Source organism: Prunus avium, chromosome 2 (genome assembly GCF_965620075.1).
Source record: "Prunus avium chromosome 2, drPruAviu1.hap1.1, whole genome shotgun sequence".
NCBI lineage: Eukaryota > Viridiplantae > Streptophyta > Magnoliopsida > Rosales > Rosaceae > Prunus > Prunus avium.
Window position 1 is genome coordinate 30,914,524 of NC_142285.1, and position 19,812 is coordinate 30,934,335.

The following is a 19,812-nucleotide window of genomic DNA, read 5'->3' on the forward strand; positions in this document are numbered from 1 at the left end:
CAGACTACGCAATGCCAACAGACCGTTCCATTGGCCATCATTAATTGGGGGAAAAGAAAAAAAAAAACTAGTTGTAGCAGTGAGGATATCATCTCCTATTTCCTAACTTAACATTCAAATTCTCCATTCATTCTTAGTTTCTACCACCACAGAGCAGAAAAGGAAAATTCACAACAAAACAGAGAAGGAAAGAAAAAGAAAAGAAACCTGAAGAACATTAGGAACGGCGAGAATCTCAGAGAAGGCGAAGAGAGAAGGGTGCGAGCTGGCTTCGACGACGAGGGAGCCCAGGGCAGAGCCTTCGAGAGACGAGGCTTGCTTCACGAAATGATCGATGATCTCTTCTTGCTTTTGCTCAATGTCCATCTCTAGAGCACAGAAGTAGGATCCGCAATAATAGAAAAAAAAAATTAAATCAAAAAATGGATAGAAGACGGTGAAAAGTTCAACAGTGGAAAGTTAGGTTTTCGGTGGGTCTGAATTTGGGAGATTAGAGAGGGGTTTTGGAGTGAGGGAATTGGAAAGTGGTTTTGGGAGAGACAGAGAGACAGAGAGAGGATCTCCGAGGAACCACCACCCCAATAAAAGCTGCATAGACTGATTCTGTTTGAACCCAACGATTGCTCTGTTTTGTTTTTTTTTTTCGTTTGTTCACAGAACAAGATTGCTGCTCGGTTGGGCCATCTCCCAGCAGGCAAACTCCAAAATTGGGTTTTCAGCCCAAAACTGGTATTTGCGAGGGCCAAAATTTAAGAACTGCAAAAGTTTGGCCGACATTCAAGACCACAAACCAGACGACGGACTGGAAATTTGTAAAGCCCAGTTTTACTGCCCACTTGACCTCTCGGTTTGTCGTGTAGTGCGGTCAAGAGTGGACACTCTTGTGTTCGCCTGGTACTGGAATACCGTCTTGTGGTATAACTCCTTCCTCCTTGTGATCACAATGTCCGCAAGAACCACTCCCACTACCAACCCACTCCCTATCCCCGCCAAAACAAATTTCCAATCAAATCCAATTCTAGAGCCCGAATCGCTTTCTTCTCTGCTTGAAGGTGGCAGTTGAGGGGTCTCAACATTTCCACATTTCTTATTGAACAAATTTAGTTGCGTTCCATGTGGTAAAGCATGCATGGAAGTGAAAATGTGAGAGAGTTATAATTTATAGATTGGACTCAAATTATTGAGCAATAGGAGCACATGACTAAATTTCAAAAAAGATGGGGATGCGGAACAATGATGGTTTGAAATTTGCATCTACTTGCAAGAACATTTTCTTGACTTCAAGTGAGTTCATTTTGACTTGAAGTCAACTCGTCCAATTACCCGAAAAATATGGCATTCAGATAGATGTTATGCGATCTTTGTTCTGCATCAAGACATATGAAGTTTCCATCAGGATCACTATATTAGTACCTTATTTTCAAACTTGAGAAGTTAATTTTTCTTGAAGTCAAGTCATCATCCAATTACCGTACTTATATCAAATGTCTCTCTGAGCTCTGGTCTTTGCTAATCACTCTGGATGCTACCCCTCTGTTAACGCCAAGAAAAGATAATCATCACACAATTTTCAGCTAGGAAATTAACAAAAAAGGGTTGGTGGCTGAGTATGTTCACAAATTATATTGCTGAAGGTAATTTTGTTCATGGTGGTGCTCATGCTCATGTTCATGCTGGGAGCGCTTCCTGTAATTTGGTACCTAAACTTTAATTTGTGCCAATTCAATCGCTCAATTTAATTTATGTTTGCTTACTCCACCCGGTTGGCGTACTCTACAATGTTCATTTTTTAAGTCATAATTCAAGGATCGGCCCCTATAAAGTTTCATTCAAATAGGAAATCGCTTAGGCGTTTGATTATGACCATGAACATTTCATTGTTTCTCTTTTCAGTGAAAAATTTTGTGAACTGCAGGATGTTAATTTGGTTACAGAGAAAAATCTGGAAAGTCAAAGCTTAATTTTGTTTCTGTAAGCATTTTGAAATGAAGAGAAAAGAAATAGGAGAGATGCGGCGGGGAGAGGTGCACCGAATTTCAGTTTTTCTTTTCTTTTCTAAATTGTTTCACTTTTTTTTTTTTTTAGTACAAAGCTTACATAAATATTCATTAGATGTCTGGGTGGGGGAGCGCAACCACCTGAGTGATACCCTATTGGCATTTGAAGATACCAAAAAAAAAAAAAAAAGAAGGTAAAAAAGGGGATAAACTGCCCCCAGCCAGCCCTTAGCATTAATTTGTTGCCTTCATTATTGAGCAACTGCTGGATTTGAGCTGAATTTATCTAGATACGGTATAGTTACAATCTCCATATAAATGTTTTGCAAATCCATAGCTTTGATCGGGTTTTAGACAACTTATCTAGATTTACATTGTACTTAAAGTTTGTACGTGTGTATCTTTGAAAAGTTGGCTAGCACATATGTGCTCGCCACTTTGCACCTAAGTTCAAATCTCCCACCTCATAGTTTAGATTAGACTAAAGTAGACTATCGCTTGTATAAAAAAAGAAAAAAAAGTTTGTAATTGGGTAGATTCCTTTTGCCTTTCGCAATTAGCAGCAACTATTGTAGGTATATTCATATGAGGCTTTTGGAAAGCTTCAACTTCATTTCATCAAATGTACTTCGTGCTCAATTAATGATAAAAATCATTTTATTACACACAGAAAACTGCAGAGAATCCAAATACAGAAATACATGCATCAGTCTAATACCTTTATTTGGATTAATTATAGCATAACCACAAGTACAACTACAAAGATAGGGCAAGGTTACATGGAAGGAGAAACAAAAACAAGAAAACAACTCCAAACGCATGACCTTATAACAAACTATACTTCTGCATCCCCCACTCTACCTTTTCCATATTATTAGCCTCACCATTCCAACGACCCTAAGAAACAACTCCTGCCTTCTTGTGATCAAGACATCCGCGAGAACAACTCCCAATACACACCCACTTCCAATTCCAGCCAAAACAAATTTGAAATCAAATTCAACCATTCCAATTGAGCCTGAACCATTATCTTCTTTAGTTGAAGGTGGCCGTTGATTTCCGCATTTGTTTGGTAATGGATTTCCACACAATCCAAGATTTCCGTCATATGAAGTGCTATTGAAGGAAGTAAGTTGGGTACCTTGCGGTATAGGACCTGTGAGATTGTTGTGAGACACATTAAAGGTCTCAAGGTATGAAAGCTGCGTCAGTTGTTGGGGAATCTGCCCTGAGAGCTTGTTTTGCGAAAGGTCCAACGATTCAAGATTCCTTAAGTTCCCCAAGGATGATGGAATAGAACCAGTGAGAATGTTGCTGGAAATATTGAGTGAACGAAGCTCCTTAAGGTTCCCAATGAATTCTGGAATCTTACCTTCAAATTTGTTGTTTGAGATATCAATCGCTGCAAAGCCTTCTAGAATCTTCGAATAGTGCAAATCCAAACCTTTAATTGCTAATGTGATTGAGTAAGAAACATTTCGTGTAAGATAAATATCAGCGATGGCATAGTGTACTTGTGCCTGCATGTATGTTGACATGTTTACAGCAATATCTGGAAACAAGGGTGGAATCTCACCTGTGAAATTGTTGTAAGACAAATCAAGAATGCGTAACTTGGGGAAGTCAACATTTGTTCTAGACTGTCCTATCACACCATTAAACCCATTATGGCGCATTGTCAAAAGTTTTAACTCTGGAAGAGTCCCCAACCAAATGGGAAAAACATCACTGAATTGATTGTTTGACAGAACCAGATACTCAAGCATCACACAATTCGCCAATGACCTCGGTAATTGCCCCTGCAATTGGTTATAACTAACATCAATCATCCTCAAACTGCTTCTGTTGTTGAGTGGTTGAGGCATCATTCCATGAAAAGAGTTGCTTCCAAGAAGTAGAAGCAATAGACCCTCACTAAAGTTTCCGAGACACTGAGGAAGCGTGCCACTCAAGTTATTTTTCGACAAGTCAAGGTACAGAAGAGAATTCATATTGCAAAGCAATGGTGAAATTTCTCCAGTAAATTTGTTGTTATTGGCTCCATATTCTAGCAAGGATGGTGGAGGGATCGGTAATTGTCCACGAAAAATGTTGTTTGAAAGCCTCAAAGAGAGCAGGTTAACCCAGGGTATGACAGCTGGAAGTTCTCCTGAAAATAAGTTTCCAGAAATGTCCAGGAGTACCAGAGTTTCCTTGCTTAAATTCCACATCCAGTTTGGTACTTCGCCACCGATTTTGTTGTCTGCCAGATCCAACCGCTCCAAATTTTTCTGATTTTGTAGGAAATTTGGGAACTCTTTTAAATTGCATGAACTCAAATCCAAAACGGTAAACTGTTGAAGAGCTGCGTTCATAATATTGGATCCAGTAACAAATTCAAAGTTGTTCGAACTCAATTGGAGGTGGTAGAGATTTTGTTGCTTCCGAAACATTTGGAACTCCACTACACCGCTCAAGTTATTTGACTGTAGATTAAGGATCTCGAGATTGGTGAGATTGGAAAATGAGGCGGGAATTGAACCATTCAAATTATTAAAAGCAAAATCTAGGTACACTAGTTTGCTAAAGTTACCTAGCCAAGATGGAATTGGACCAGTTAAAGAATTCGTACCAGCTCTAAACACAGTCAATTGGGTAAGGTTTGCCAAAGAATCAGGAATTGGACCTCCAAATCTGCTTGCTGAAATGTCTAGGTTAGTGAGCTGTCTAAGATTGCCAAGTGCAAATGGAACCAACGAGTTTGAAAAATTGCATTGAGCGACATCCAACTTTTGCAATGAATTAAGCTTTTCAATCGAAGGAGGTATGGTTCCGAAAAAACTAGTAAACCCAACTTTCAGTGAGACGAGAGGACTACTTCGATTAAATTTGGGCAAATATCCAGTGAGATCTTGGTTGTATCTCACATTAAGAACTTCTAAGTTTTGTAGACTGAAAATTTTCACTGGGAATTCGCCAAACAGATCACATTTCTTGAGGGCAAGGTGTGTTAAAAATGATAAATTTGTCAAAGAAACGGGTATGATCGATGATATGTTAATGAAACTAAGATCAAGAGTTTTTAGACTAGTTAAATTTTGAACCAGACTACTCATATCGGATGGTTGAAGTTTCAACAATCGCTGAGGATTATCGGGAGATGTTTCAATTTCAAGAATATTGGAACGCAGATTAAGGTATGTCAACTTGGACAAGTGTGAGACTTCAGATGGGACTTGACCAGAAAAGAAAGAGGCAGAGAGGTCAAGATGAGTGAGGTTTGGAAAATTTCTTATGCTGGATGGAATTTGAAAGTAATTGAAGTTATTGTCAGAGAGGTTTAACCTTTGAAGATGCACCAGGCTGAACAGGCTACTATTGGAGTCGAAAGAGCCGTAGAGATAACTGCTGCTAAGATCAAGGCCAATAACATGACCCGTCATCTCATCACACTCCACGCCGTCCCACGAGCAGCAACTGCTATTTCCTCCTCTAGCTGGTTTCCATGATGAAACCTTTGGATAAGCACCTTTAGAACGTGAAGCAGATTTGTGAATAATAAAGCTCTCCTTGAACTGCAGCAAGGCAGAGCTCTCCTCGGCATGGCAAGATAGCTGCTGCAAAGAGTCTACAAAGTTTGCAACCACAAGATGAAACAACAACGGAACTAGTAGTTTCGAGAGCAAGTGAATCCTCATAATGGTTTGATATTTTTTGTTTGCACTCTTTGCAAAAGAATCATCTATGAAAGTTAAAGCTATAGAGAGCTATCTATTTATAAATTGGCATGATCAAATGGTTGAGCAATAGAGGCGTAATATGGTTGAGCATATTTTGATCAATAAAGAAGTGATTGGAAAAAATAATAATAATAATAATAATAAACTCGAGGAGTAATGTTTTCACACTGCAAATGACTAAAGTCAAGAACACAATCAAGAAGCAAAGAAAAAAATGGTTCTGATAAATTACATATATGCAATTTGTGATATTTTCAATTAAAAAGACCAAGAAACTCCAAGTCAATTTGCGAAATTGATGAGACCAAGTGTAAATTTCCAAAGTAACGTCTTCAAGGGGCCTTATATCAAACATGCACGTCACCATGTGCCCAAGACGACATCTCCTTGGACATAAGTACGATACAAGGCAGCCATTTGGTTTTCGACATCACCTTTCCATTTAATATATACTAACTAGTGTGTTGTTGGTTTCACTTTGTTCTTGTTAAAAAAATAGTAGAAAGAGAAGACACGGACCAAGGTAGAAGAAAGGAACAAGACGAAAAGAACAAAAAAATTAACATGATGCATGCATAACCTTTGTTTTCATTACCAAACCACTTCCCAAGTCTGCCAAAACAAATAGCAATGGATCTCCACACAATCCTTTGTTTTCATTTCCAACCCTTTTGTTTATTCCAAAGGGATAATATTTATTGACATATATATCGATAAAAAAAGAAGTATTTTAAGACTCCAGATGACTTAAGTCAACAACTCAGATCTCATTAATAACTCCAGATGACTTAAGTCAACAACTCAGATCTCATTAATAAACAAGTGTAAATGCAACCAAATATTCATTACAGAAAATTCCACAAAGAAGACCTAGCTTTTGAATTTTTTTGCTTGAAATTCCACAAAGTTGGTAGAGTCTTATGCACGTCACCATGTGCTCTGGACTTCATTTTAGTCTTCATAAACTTGGGATTTTGACAAAACTCAGAATTTCTAAATTGACATGAACCAATTCCCGTGTTTGGACAAAAAAAACATAGAAATTTAGAAATTCTGCGTGGGAAAAAATATGGAATTTGGAGATCATAAATCCCAACTTTAAATTCTATTTATCAATTTCTCATCTTAAATTCCCGAGTTTTAGCTAAATTCCGAGTTATTTTCCCTCATCCAAACGGAGGGTTAAGGAATACTTGTGAGGTCGGGTTCATTTTCGTGCCTTTCTCCCCATTCTCAATTACCTCCTGAGAGAGAGAGAGAGAGAGAGAGAGAGAGAGAGAGAGAGAGAGAGAGAGAGAGAGAGAGAGAGAGAGAGAGAGAGAGAGAGAGAGAGAGAGAGACTTAATTAAAATGGCATTCAGACTTCAAGTGAGTTATTGCTTCATTATTTGACTCCGAGTCAAGTCGTCCAATTACTCCGTAAATAAGGCATTCTGATTCAGATACATGTTATTTGATCTTTGTTATGCATCAAGACTACATATATAGTTTCCATCAGGAGGATCATTATACTAAGTTCCTTATTTTCAAACTTATTTGACTTGAAGTCAAGTCCAATGACCTAATAGTCATATGTTAAGAGATAAGTACCGCACTTAATCATATCATATCTGTCTCCGCTGGGCCATGCCGTCTGTGCTTTGGTCTTTGCTAATCACTCTGGATGTTACCTGGCCCTCTGTTTAAGTCAAGTATGGACCGATATAAAGACATCCAATAGCTATTGGTCATCGACACACCCAATACGACATCTCCTTGGACATAATTAAGTACGATACAAGGCAGCCATTTGGTTTTTGACATCACCTTTCCATTTAATATACTAGCTAGTGTGTTGTTGGTTGCCCTTTGGTTTTGCATTGGTAGTGTTGTGATAGTTTTCTTGTTATTGTCAAACAGTAAATGGATTGTTCAATCTGTCATACTAATCATGTTCAATCAAGTGGGACTTAGGAAACAAAATAGGAGAAATGAGAAGTCACAGACCAAGGTAGAAGAAGTGCTAAAATATGAAATCTATGAGATAATATTGTTTGTGGGAATTTTCTGTATATTCTTCCCCTTATATGAGGTTATATTTATAATACAATAAATTCTTGTAGGTCAAGGAAAGTAATAACTCAATTCTATTTATGGTAGGAAATCAATAATTAAAGTAAATGAATTACATTTAATATAAGAATCCTTCGCATGTAAGGAAAGTAAATCCGGATCCACAAGTCACGCCAACACTCCCCCTCAAGTTGGTGCATAGATATCGCCAATGCCCAACTGGTCCAAAATGAATTGTGAAATGCTATATTGGATATTTCCTTTGTCAAAATATCCACCAATTGATCATCGGACTTCACGAAAGAAAACTGAATCACTTTAGCCTCAAGCTTCTGTTTGATAAAGTGTCGATCCACCTCATCATGTTGAATTTGGATTCTATTTGGTGCGATCATGTTGAACCGGATTTTGTTTGGTGGGATCATGTTGAACTAGATTTACAAAATGAAAGTTAAAAACATAAAAACCTTGCATACTTTTGGGGTCGGTTTCATTTTCGTGGCTTTCTCCCTATTCTGAATTACCTTCCTGAGAATTCACCATCCATAGAAAATAGAAAAAGAGCTTGATTTGGAGAGAGAGAGAGAGAGAGAGAGAGAGAGAGAGAGAGAGAGAGAGAGAGAGAGAGAGAGAGACTTAATTAAAACAAGGGAGGAAGACTGATTCAGAAAAAAGAAAAGAAAAAAGGGTTGAAAGGGAGAGAGAACGGATGGGACTTGGAATAAATTTCAAATTTCAAACAAGATGGGGATGGGGAACAATGATGGTTTGAAACTTGCATCTACTTGCATTGCAAGAACATGTGCTTGACTTCAAGTATAAGTTAATTCATTTGACTCGAAGTGAAGTCGTCCAATTAGATATATCCCACAGAAAAGGCATTCAGATAGATCATTATACAAAGTGTCAATTTGGGATTGCTGTTACTTTTAAAAAAGTTGCTTATGTTGTGCTTTGAAAATAATTAGTTGTAAAGTAAAGCAAGTCCATGTTTGGTAAACAATATTTTAAAAGTGTTGTTAGTACAAAAAGCAGTGTCAAAACCGTTTGGTAAATTTTAATATGACACTGTTGTAACTGTGAATAATGACTAAAATAGACATGATGTTGAAAGTGTTATACGCTAATGATGTGGTGGTAGTGGTGGTGAAAAAGATGGAGGTGAAGGTGGTGGTGAAAGAGGTGGTAATGAAGGTGGGGGTGGTGGTGGTGATGGCGGTTGTGAAGGTGGAGGTGGAGGTGGTGGAGGTGGTGGAGGTTGAGAAGGAGGAGGAGATGGTGACATGGTTGTTGTGGTGGAGGTGGTGGTGGCGGAGGAGGAGGATGTGGTGGTGGCGGCGATGGCGGTTACGGTGGCGGAAGTGGTAGAGGTGGTGAAAGTGGTGGTGGAGGTGGGGGAGTTGGATGTGGAGGTGGAGGTGATGTCATTTTAAAAAATTAATGATGGTATTTTGGGAATTAAAAAATTCCTTAAAGGCTCATCGCTTCTTTTGAAAGCAGCTTTGAAAAGCAACCCAGAACCTACTTCTAAAAGCTGCTGTTAAAATAATCGGGATATTTTATTTTTACCAAACACATTAAACTGCTTAACTTTAAAGTGAAGCGGGTTTTTGTCCAAAAAAAGCAATCCTAAACGGGGCCTAAGGCCCAGTTTGGGATTGCTGTCACTTTTAAAAAAAGTTGCTTATGCTGTGCTTTGAAAATAATTAGCTGTAAAGTAAAGCAGCTCCATGTTTGGTAAACAATATTTTTAAAGTGTTGTTAGTACAAAAAGCAGTGTAAAAAACGTTCGGTAAATTTTAATATAAAATTGTTATAACTGTGAATAATGACTAAAATGGACATGATGTTAAAAGTGTTATGTACTAATCATGTGGTGGTAGTGGTGGTGGTGGCAGTGGCAGCATGGTGGTGGTGGTGGTGGCAGTGGCAGCATGGTGGTGGTGGTGGTGTTGGTTGTGGAGGTGGTGGTGGATTTGGAGGTTTTGGAGGAGGTGGTGATTGTGGTGGTGGTGATGGTGGAGGAGGAGGTGGTGGAGGTGGTGGATGAGGTGGTGGTGGCGGAGGATGAGGAGGATGAGGATGTGGTGGTGGTGGTGGTGATGTTAGTTGTGGAGGTGGTGGTGGATTTGGAGGTTTTGGAGGAGATGTTGGTTGTGGTGGTGGTGGTTGTGGAGGTGGAGGTGGAGGTGAAGGAGGAGGTGGTGGTGGAGGTGGTGGACGAGGTGGAGGGGTGGTGGTTGTGGTGGTGGTGGTGGAGGATGAGGAGGAGGAGGATGTGGTGGTGGTGGTGGTTGTGGAGGTAGTGAATGTGGTAGTGCAAGTGGTGGAATTGGATGTGATGTCATTTTTTAAAATGAATGATGGTATTTTGGGAATTAAAAAAATTCATTAAATGTTCATCTCTGCTTCTTTTGAAAGCAGCTTTGAAAAGCAACCCAGAGCCTGCTTTTAAAAGCTGCTGTCAAAAGGTCATTGCTTTTAAAATAATCGGGATATTTTCTTTTTACCAAACACCTTAAACTGCTTAACTTTAAAGTGAAGTAGGTTTTTGGCCAAAAAAAGCAATCCCAAACGGGGCCTAAGTACCACACTTAATCATATCATATGTCTTCGCTGGGCCATGCCATATGAGCTTTGGTCTTTGCTAATCGCTTTGGATGCTACCTGCCCCTCTGTTTAAGTCAAGACATATATGTACGGACCGAGTATGGAGCCTGCTGAGGGCAACTAGAACCATTTGGGTTTCACCAAGAGGACGTAGGCACAAGGCCGAACCTTTATAAATCTTTGTGTTCTTGTGTGTTTGCTTTCTCTCTTCGGTGTGCGTGTATTTTATTCTCAAAGGGGTTTGTCTGTGTGCCATCGCATAATCCATCAACGACAAGGTCTTGAAGTCTTTCCGCACAACAAGTATGTACCTTCAAGCAAAGACAAAAATGTACCCATCTAGGAGAGCCTGGACAGAGGGAATAGTTGCATCGCATAGTCAAAATAGAAGCTAAACTAAAAGATCTAAAACAAAATTATTATTATTTGGTTTGGTATGATAAAACAGTACATATGTTCCATTCCTGTTGAAATTCTTTGGCATGGTGGAGGAGGACACACTAGACTACAGGACGACATCCGAAGGAGAGCACAATGACATGAGAGCTCCATGAACATTGTCGGGTTGATAACCATTTATGTTTTCAATCTTTAGTTTTCATTTTATAAAAACTGAATACATGAAACTTCTTTGGTAACTATTTTCAGTTTTAAGTTTTATATGGATCTTGGAAATGAAATTTTTCTTCGCGTCAAATTGTGAATTTGATGTCATAGAATGAAAGTGCATGTTCTAAAGACTACGTAACACTTTTCGTCGAAATTTTAGGAGTTAGAAAGAAGCTTTAGTGAATTTTGAATTATGAGGTCCCGAGCAGGGTCCGACTTTGACTTTTGAGTGGCCCAGGGCCAAAAATTAAAATGAGGCTCTTTCTCTTTGTATACAATCGTAGTGGCTCAAGTATAGTAGTTTTATTAAACTAAAATAACAAAAGTACATAAATCATATTTTGATTATTTGGGCTAATTAAACTAAAATGGCAAAAGTACATAAATCATATTTTGATTATTTAATATTTAATATTTTTTAATTAAACAAACTGACGGAATTGAGGCATTAGACTAAATTTGTTAACTATTGCAAATGCGGTGACGAAATCAGAAAAATTAAAATCACGGGGACCAAATTTGATTTCGAGCAAAACCCCAGTAGTGAAAAATGTAATTAACCCAATTTGTTTTTTAGAGACAGAGAAAAGGCAAGAGAGGACTGATTCAGGCCAAAAAAAAAAAAAGGGTTGAAAGCAAGAGAGAACGGGGGAACACAATTATATCGAACACGATGGAAAGAAGGCCCTCTGGATTCAGACAAGAAAAAAAAAGAAGGCCCCCTGGACAAAAGCACCCTTCCCCACGTTAACTTTTCCAAGTCAAAGTCATAGACTTGCCTTCCACACGTTAACTTTTCCAAGTCATAGTCATAAAACTTGTTAATGGGTTAGATCAGCACTTAGAAGATGAACTTGCCTTCCACACGTTAACTTTTCCAAGTCAAAGTCATAAAACTTGTTAATGGGTTAGATGAGCAGTTAGAAGATGAGCAGTTTCATGCTTAAAAAAATGAAGGAAGTCGAGGTTTCTCAAAATTAATTGGCAATGGGGGAGCGGTTCAACTCTTTATAAGTCCTTGTTAGGTTTCTCAACTTTCCAATGTGAGACATTTTCACCTTCACATTTTTACACACCCCCGCACATGTGACGAATTTTCAAGTCTAATACGTGAACAACACATATTGGGTGACATGAAGCACGTGTGGCTGTTGGGCTTTCACACGTAGGCTAACTTTCTCTAATACCATTAAGGAAGCTTAGGTTCCACCCCAAAACCAATTGGCAATGGAGGGAGTGATTGAACTCCTTATAGCCCTTGCTAGGTTTCCCAACTTTCCAATGTGGGACATTTTCACCTTCACATTCTTACAAAATAAGATGCCCTCATGTTGGTCTGATCATCTAATCTATGAATATCAATGGAGAGTTAGCTAGCATTGGATTTTTTTCTTCTGATACAAGTGATATGTGTGGGGAGGGGCATTTGAATGGGAGTAACTATTTTTAAAGTACACTTGAGTTTCAAAGTCCCTACATTAGAACTAAAATGTATGGCCAAAAGCAGGAAAAAGGAACTAAAATTGGATTTCCTTCAAAAAGGAAATAGTTCATCCGAAAACTAAGGTAAAGTAGTTAAAGCCAAAATATTATATAGCTTGGCTACTCTTTTGTAGAGGAAAGACTTCCAACCTAATGATGATCACTTGCACTTCATCATAGAAAGTTTCATCATGACCAAAAAACTGCAAAGCAAAGCAATTTGTCAAATTATGTATAAAGATAAATCCAAACAGTGCAAAGGAACCTACAAAGAAAGTTGGCCATTGACCTTTGAGTGGATGACTGTACTTACGTATTTCCTTTTGCAATTAGAAGCAGTAACATTAATTAAATTTCGTATTTGAGACATTGGAAAGTTTCAATTTCAATTTCGTTTCAACAACACATGCAACACTAATTATGAATACTAGCCTCCCTGCACACGCTTCTATGTGTGTGGGAAGGCTATTTTCGATCACGCGCACTACGTGCGACTTACAATTTTTCTAATTTTGCAATTGTATTTTTTTAGATGACCGTCTCAAGAGTTTTCTTTTATCGCCCTTATTTTTCTAGATGTAAGTCTCAACAGTTTATGCACAATGAAAGAAAAAAGAAACTGGTGAGACACACATCTATAAAAATAAGGGCAATAATAAAAAACTTTTGAGCTAGAAAAATAAAATTGCAAAATTAGAAAAATTAGAAAAATTGTAAGTGATCGCTACTGCCTTCATTTAATGGCACTATGTTAGGGTGATTGCAACTTCTCTCGTTGAATGGCAGTATGTTAGTTAGGGTGTTGTATAGTAAGGAAGAAATGAAATTGCCTGATAATTAAGAATTCACAACTTTGGGGCCTCATTAAATTTACATTCAATTACAAAAATATGATATTTCTAACGGTTTCGAGTGTCTAATTGCACATAAGAGAATATATTTGAAAAGAAGACTTGTGTGTCTATTTCTAGGCAGAAGAAATTATTATGAATAAAAAAAGAAGATAATTAATGTCACAATAAAATCAATCCTTTCAACCTAATCTTCATCATCCCTACTAAATCCTATACAAAATTAATTTCACATGCATACATTAGCACCACTTGTATCATCTAATATGTAATACTAATGTCATACAAAATAGGAATAATGATCATGTACACAAATACATTGGATGGAAGCCTAAGACAGAGTTTAAACTTCCATTAAATCCTGAATTTATTACGAAACCACATAAAATGAGATTTTATCCATTGTAAAAATGAGATTCAGTATGGAGAAAATGAAAGTGAACAGATATAACAAATTAGTTGGTGATGATATTCCTTGCTGGTTTCGGTACATTATTAGAGAAAAAAAAATAGGTACATTATTTAGATAGAAAAAATAGGTTCATTTAAAAAGATTTGTTTTTCATAAAACAAACAACAAAAAGATTATCAAATTATTTTTCATAAAACAAGTAATAGGTACATTATTTAGAGGGGAAAAAAAGGGTACATTATTTAGAGAAAAAATAGGTTCATTTTAAAAAAAAATCATAAAACAAACGATAGATAGATTATAAAATTATTTTTCAACATAATTAGAATGTACACTATTATTCATAAAACTATAATAAAATAGATTACTAGTCACGTATATTCATAAAAGGAAAACAACATAATTTTTTAATTAAATAAACCAAAATGTTAACCACCTATAGATTACTAATATGCTAATTTTGAATTTAATATGTAATTTCAAATCAGTTTCTAAATTAATTCATACATTCATTATAACAATTTGGAGATTTTTCCAAATTCAACGTGTCATTAGTTACAACTCCCACATAATACATTAACTTGTAAATAGGGGTAGTTTTGGAATCCGAAAATATAATAACTCAGATTTTAAACTAGATTATCCAACTTGCTTATTTGTATCCTAGTCATCGGGTTTTTTTTGAAAAAAAAAATTGGGTATTTTAAATAGAAAAATAAGGAAAAGGGTTATATAGTCTATAGATGATTAAAAATGAATTTTATAGCTCTAACCTCAATTTTTTTTTTCAATTTCATTTCGTCCAGTGTACTCTGTGCTCAATTAACGATTAAAATCATTTTATTACATACAGAAAACTACAAACATTATGAATGCAAAAAATTCAAATACAGAAAAACATGCAACATTCTAACCCCTTTATTTGCATTAATTAGCGTCACGACAAGTACAACTAGCAAGACCGAGCAAGGTTGTGCAACTCTACCTTTTCCATATCATTAGCCTCACCATTCCAACGATCTTAAGAAACAACTCCTGCCTTCTTGTGATGGCGACATTCGCTAGAACCACTCCCACTGCAAACCCACTTCCAATTCCAGCCGAACAAAATATCAAATCAAATCCAAGCATTCGAGCTGAGCCTGAATCACTGTCATCTTCAGTAGAAGGTGGCGGTTGAGGGGCCTCTTGATTTCCACATATATTTGGTAATGGATCTCCACACAATCCTGGGTTTCCCTCATATGAAGTACTGTTGAATGAAGTAAGTTGGGTTCCTTGCGGTATAGGGCCTGTGAGATTGTTGTGAGACACGTCAAAGTTCCCAAGGAATGTAAGCTGCGTCAGTTGTTGGGGGATCTGCCCTGAGAGCTTGTTTTGTGAAAGGTCCAGAGATTCAAGATTCGTTAACTTTCCAAGGGATGATGGGATGGAACTAGTGAGAATGTTGTTGGAAATATTGAGCGAGCGAAGCTCCTTAAGGTTCCCAATGAACTCTGGAATCTTCCCTTCAAATTTGTTGCTTGAGATATCAATGGCTGCAAAGCCTTCTTGAATCTTTGAATAGTACAAATCCAAACCCTTAATTGCTATTGTGATTGAGTAAGCAACACTTTGTAGAATAGAAAAACCTTTGAGGTCATAGGATATATTTGCGTACATGTATGTTGACTTGTTTACAGTAATATTTGGAAACAAAGGTGGAATCTCACCTGTGAAATTGTTGTAAGACAAATCAAGAATGCGTAACTTGGGGAAGTCAACATTTGTTCTAGACTGTCCTATTACACCGTTGAACTGATTATGGCGCATTGCCAGAAGTTTTAGCTCTGGAAGGGTCCCCAACCAAATGGGGAAAACATCACTAAATTGATTGTTTGACAGAACCAGGTACTCAAGCATCACACAATTCTCCTCGGTAATTGCCCCTGCAGTTGGTTATGACTCACGTCAATCATCCTTAAACTGCTTCTGTTGTTGTATGATTGAGGGATCATGCCATGAAAAGAGTTGCTTCCAAGAAGTAAAAGGATTAGATCATCACTAAAGTTTCCGAGACACTGAGGAAGCATGCCATTCAAGTTATTTTTCGACAAGTCCATGTACATAAGAGAACACATATTGCAAAGCAATGGTGAAATTTCTCCAGTAAATTTGTTGTTGGTCGCACCATATTCTAGAAGGGATGGTGGAGGGATCGGTAATCGTCCTTGAAAACTGTTGAACGAAAGCCTCAAGCATTGTAGTTTAACCCAGGGTATGACAGCTGGAAGTTCTCCTGAAAAGAAGTTTCCAGAAATGTCTAGGAGTAGCAGAGTTCCCTTGCTTAAATTCCACATCCAGTTTGGTACTTCACCACCGATTTTGTTGTCTGCTAGATCCAACCGCTCCAAATTTGTCTGATTTTGTAGGAAATATGGGAGCTCTTTTAAATTGCATGACCTCAAACCCAAAATGGTGAACTGTCGAAGAGTTGCGTTCATAATATTGGATCCAGTAACAAATTCAAAGTTGTTCCCACTCAATTGGAGCTGGTAGAGATTTTGTGCCTTCGGAAACATTTGAAACTCCACTACACCGCTCAGGTTATTTGACTGTAGATAAAGGATCTCAAGATTGATGAGATTGGAAAATGAGGCCGGAATTGAACCACTCAAATGATTATAAGCAAAATCTAGGTAAACTAGTTTGCTAAAGTTACCTAGCCAAGATGGAATTGGACCAGTTAAAGAACTCGTACTAACTCTAAACACAGTCAATTGGGTAAGGTTTGCCAAAGAATCAGGAATTGGACCTCCAAATCTGCTTGCTGAAATGTCTAGGTAAGTGAGCTGTCTAAGATTGCCAAGTGCAGAAGGAACCAACGAGTTTGAAAAATTGCATTGAGCGACATCCAACTCTTGCAATGAATTAAGCTTTTCAATCGAAGAAGGTATTGTTCCGAAAAACATAGTAAACCCAACTCTCAATGAGATGAGAGGACTACTTCGGTTAAATTCGGGCAAATATCCAGTGAGATCTAGGTTGTATCTCACACTAAGAGCTTCTAAGTTTTGTAGACTGAAAATTTTCACTGGAAATTCACCAAATAGATCACATTTCCTGAGGGCAAGGGATGTTAAAAATGATAAATTTGTCAAGGAAACGGGTATGATCGATGATATGTTAATGAAACTAAGATGAAGAGTTTCTAGACTAGTTAAATTTTGAACCAGACTTCTCATATCGGATGGTTGAAGTTTCAACAATCGCTGAGGATTACTAGGATCTTCATTTTCAAGAACATTACAACACAGATCAAGGTATGTCAACTTGGACAAGTGTGAGACTTCAAATGGGACTTGACCAGAAAAGAAAGACCAAGAGAGGTCAAGATGAGTGAGGCCTGGAAAATTTCTTATGCTAGATGGAATTTGAGAGTAATTGAAGTTATTGTCAGAGAGGCTTAACCTTTGAAGATGCACCAGGCTGAACAGGCTACTATTGGAGTCGAAAGAGCCGTAGAGATAACTGCTGCTGAGATTAAGGCCAATAACATGACCCGTCATCTCGTCACACTCCACGCCGTCCCACGAACAGCAGCTGCTATTTCCTCCTCCAACTGGTTTCCATGATGAAACCTTTGGATAAGCACCGTCATTACTTGAAGCAGATTTGTCAATCATAAAGCTCTCCTTGAACTGCAGCAAGGCAGAGCTCTCCTCGGCATGGCAAGATAGCTGCTGCAAAGAGCCTACAAAGTTTGCAACCACAAGATGAAACAACAACAGAACTAGTAGTTTCGAGAGCATGCGAATCGACAGGTGAATCCCCATAATGTTTTGATATTTTTTGTTTGCACTCTTTGCTAAAAAATCATCTATGAGAGTTAAAGCTAGAGAGCTATCTATTTATAGACCGGCATGATCAAATGGTTGAGCAATAATGTACACGTGTAAAGTAACTATTTAATATTATTTGACATTTTGATCAATATAGAAGTGATGGGATAATACAGGTGTCAAGTATCTATTTATGGCATGAGGTGACTAAAGTCAAGAACTCACGAACTGATTAATAAAAAAGTGTGAATGCAAAGAAATAATCATCACAGAAAATTCTATCCTTGCATTTGGAGCGGTCATTATTGAGCCAGTGCAAGATTTTAATATTCAGTTTATAAACAGTTCTTACTTGAGCAGTGCCCTTGTATTTCCAATGTTTTAAAATATTCTTTCTTTGCCCTCTTAAGCTAAATAACCATCTATGAAAGTGAAAGAGAGCTATCTATTTATGGACTGGCATGATCAAATAGCATTGCATATATACTTGTACATAGTAAATAACTATTTAATATTGCTCCAAGTTCCATCTTCATCAAGAGATAATATTTATTGACATTTTGATCAATAAAGAAGTGATTAGAAAATAATAATAATAATAATAAACCCGAGGCGTAGTGTTTTCACACTGCAAATGACTAAAGTCAAGAACTCACAATCATAGAAATTCCATCCTTGAAAGAACCCAGTCGGAGAACCCCAGGCATGGAATGTTGGTCGAGAAGGGGAACTAATTCCAGATATCGATTCTGTTTCATGGCTCGCAGGTCGGAGAGAGTCCACTTCTTCCATTGATTGGGACTTGACTACTTCAGGTGGATCCGATCCTCTTCTTTCGGGTGGATCCCATGTGCTATGGACTTCAAGTGAATTAATAATAGGGGGTTAATTTTGGTAATTTCCGTCGACTTTTTGCACCTATATAAGCTTCATTTTAGTCATTCAATTCAGTTAATGAATTTGAAGTCTTCGTATTTCAATCCTTTTGGTGAATTAAAAAGTGTAAATCAATAGTTTTAATTTACATCTTCACAAATTTAAGTTAAAAACATAAAAATACTTTTGGGGTCGGTTTCATTTTCGTGGCTTTCTCCCCCTTCTTCTGAATTACCTTCCTGAGAATTCACCAGCCATAGAAAACAGAAAAAAGAGCTTGATTTGGAGAGAGAGAGAGAGAGAGAGAGAGAGAGAGAGAGACTTAATTAAAAAGGCAGGGGGGACTGATTCAGACCAAAAAAAAAAAGAGGGTTGAAAGCGAGAGAGAGAACGAAAGGGACTTGGAATAAATTCCAAACAAGATGGGAATGGGAAACAACGATGCTTTGAAATTTGTATGTACTTAACATTTCCAAAACATGTGCAGACTTCAAGATTCCAATCAAGTTGTCCAATTACTCCGTAAATAAGGCATTCTGATTCGGATACATGTTATTTGATTTTGTTATGCATCAAGACTACATATATAGTTTCAAACTTATTTGACTTGTTTGGTGCGATCACGTTGAATCCAATTCTGTGCAATAGCTATTGCAGCCTTGTTGTCACAAAAGAGATACATTACAGATGTAAGTCTATACCCAATTTCAGTAAGCAACCTATGTAGTCAAAGGAGTTTGCAAATTCCTTTAGTCATACCTCTAAACTCGACTTCTACACTAAATAAAGCTACTACCTTCTATTTCTTGCTCCTCCATGTCACCAAATTACCTCCCACGAATGTAAAGTAACTAGATGTGGATTTTCTATCTGTTACACTACCGGCCCAATCTGCATATGTGTAACCATCAATATTCAAATGACCATGTTTAGATAACATAAGTCCTTTTCCAGGTGCAAACTTCAAATATCTAAGTATTCAGAGAACTGCATTCATCTGGTCTTCACTTGGAGAATGCATAAATTGGTTGAATACACTCACCGCATAAGCAATGTCTGGTCGAGTATGTGACAAATTGATCAATCCTCCCACTAAGCTTTGGTATCTTTCTTTGTTAGTTGGAACTTGATTTGTGTATTCTCCAAGATGATGATTCTGAACAATAGGAGTGTCTACAGGTTTACAATCAAGCATTCATGTCATCAACATAGATTAATAATGGTAATTTCCCTTGACTTTTTGCAATAAACTTCATTTTAGTCATTCAATTTAGTTAATCAATTTTAAGTCTTCGTATTTCAATCCTTTTGGTGAATTCTAAAGTGTAAATCAATAGTTTTAACCTACATCTTCACAAAATTGAAGTTAAAACATAAAAATAC

At 37.4% G+C, this 19,812-nt stretch overlaps 1 protein-coding gene and 1 pseudogene across 1 annotated transcript; both read right to left on the reverse strand.

Annotated features, from left to right (window-relative positions):
- Positions 1–2,681: 2,681 nt before the first annotated feature.
- LOC110746307 (receptor-like protein 6) lies at positions 2,682–5,692 on the reverse strand. The gene has a single exon (XM_021946516.2). The coding sequence runs from the start codon at positions 5,672–5,674 to the stop codon at positions 2,855–2,857; it is 2,820 nt and encodes a 939-aa protein (XP_021802208.2). The 5' UTR covers positions 5,675–5,692; the 3' UTR covers positions 2,682–2,854.
- Positions 5,693–14,713: 9,021 nt separating this feature from the next.
- LOC110773970 (receptor-like protein 7) lies at positions 14,714–17,580 on the reverse strand (annotated as a pseudogene).
- Between the last annotated feature and the right edge of the window lie 2,232 nt (positions 17,581–19,812).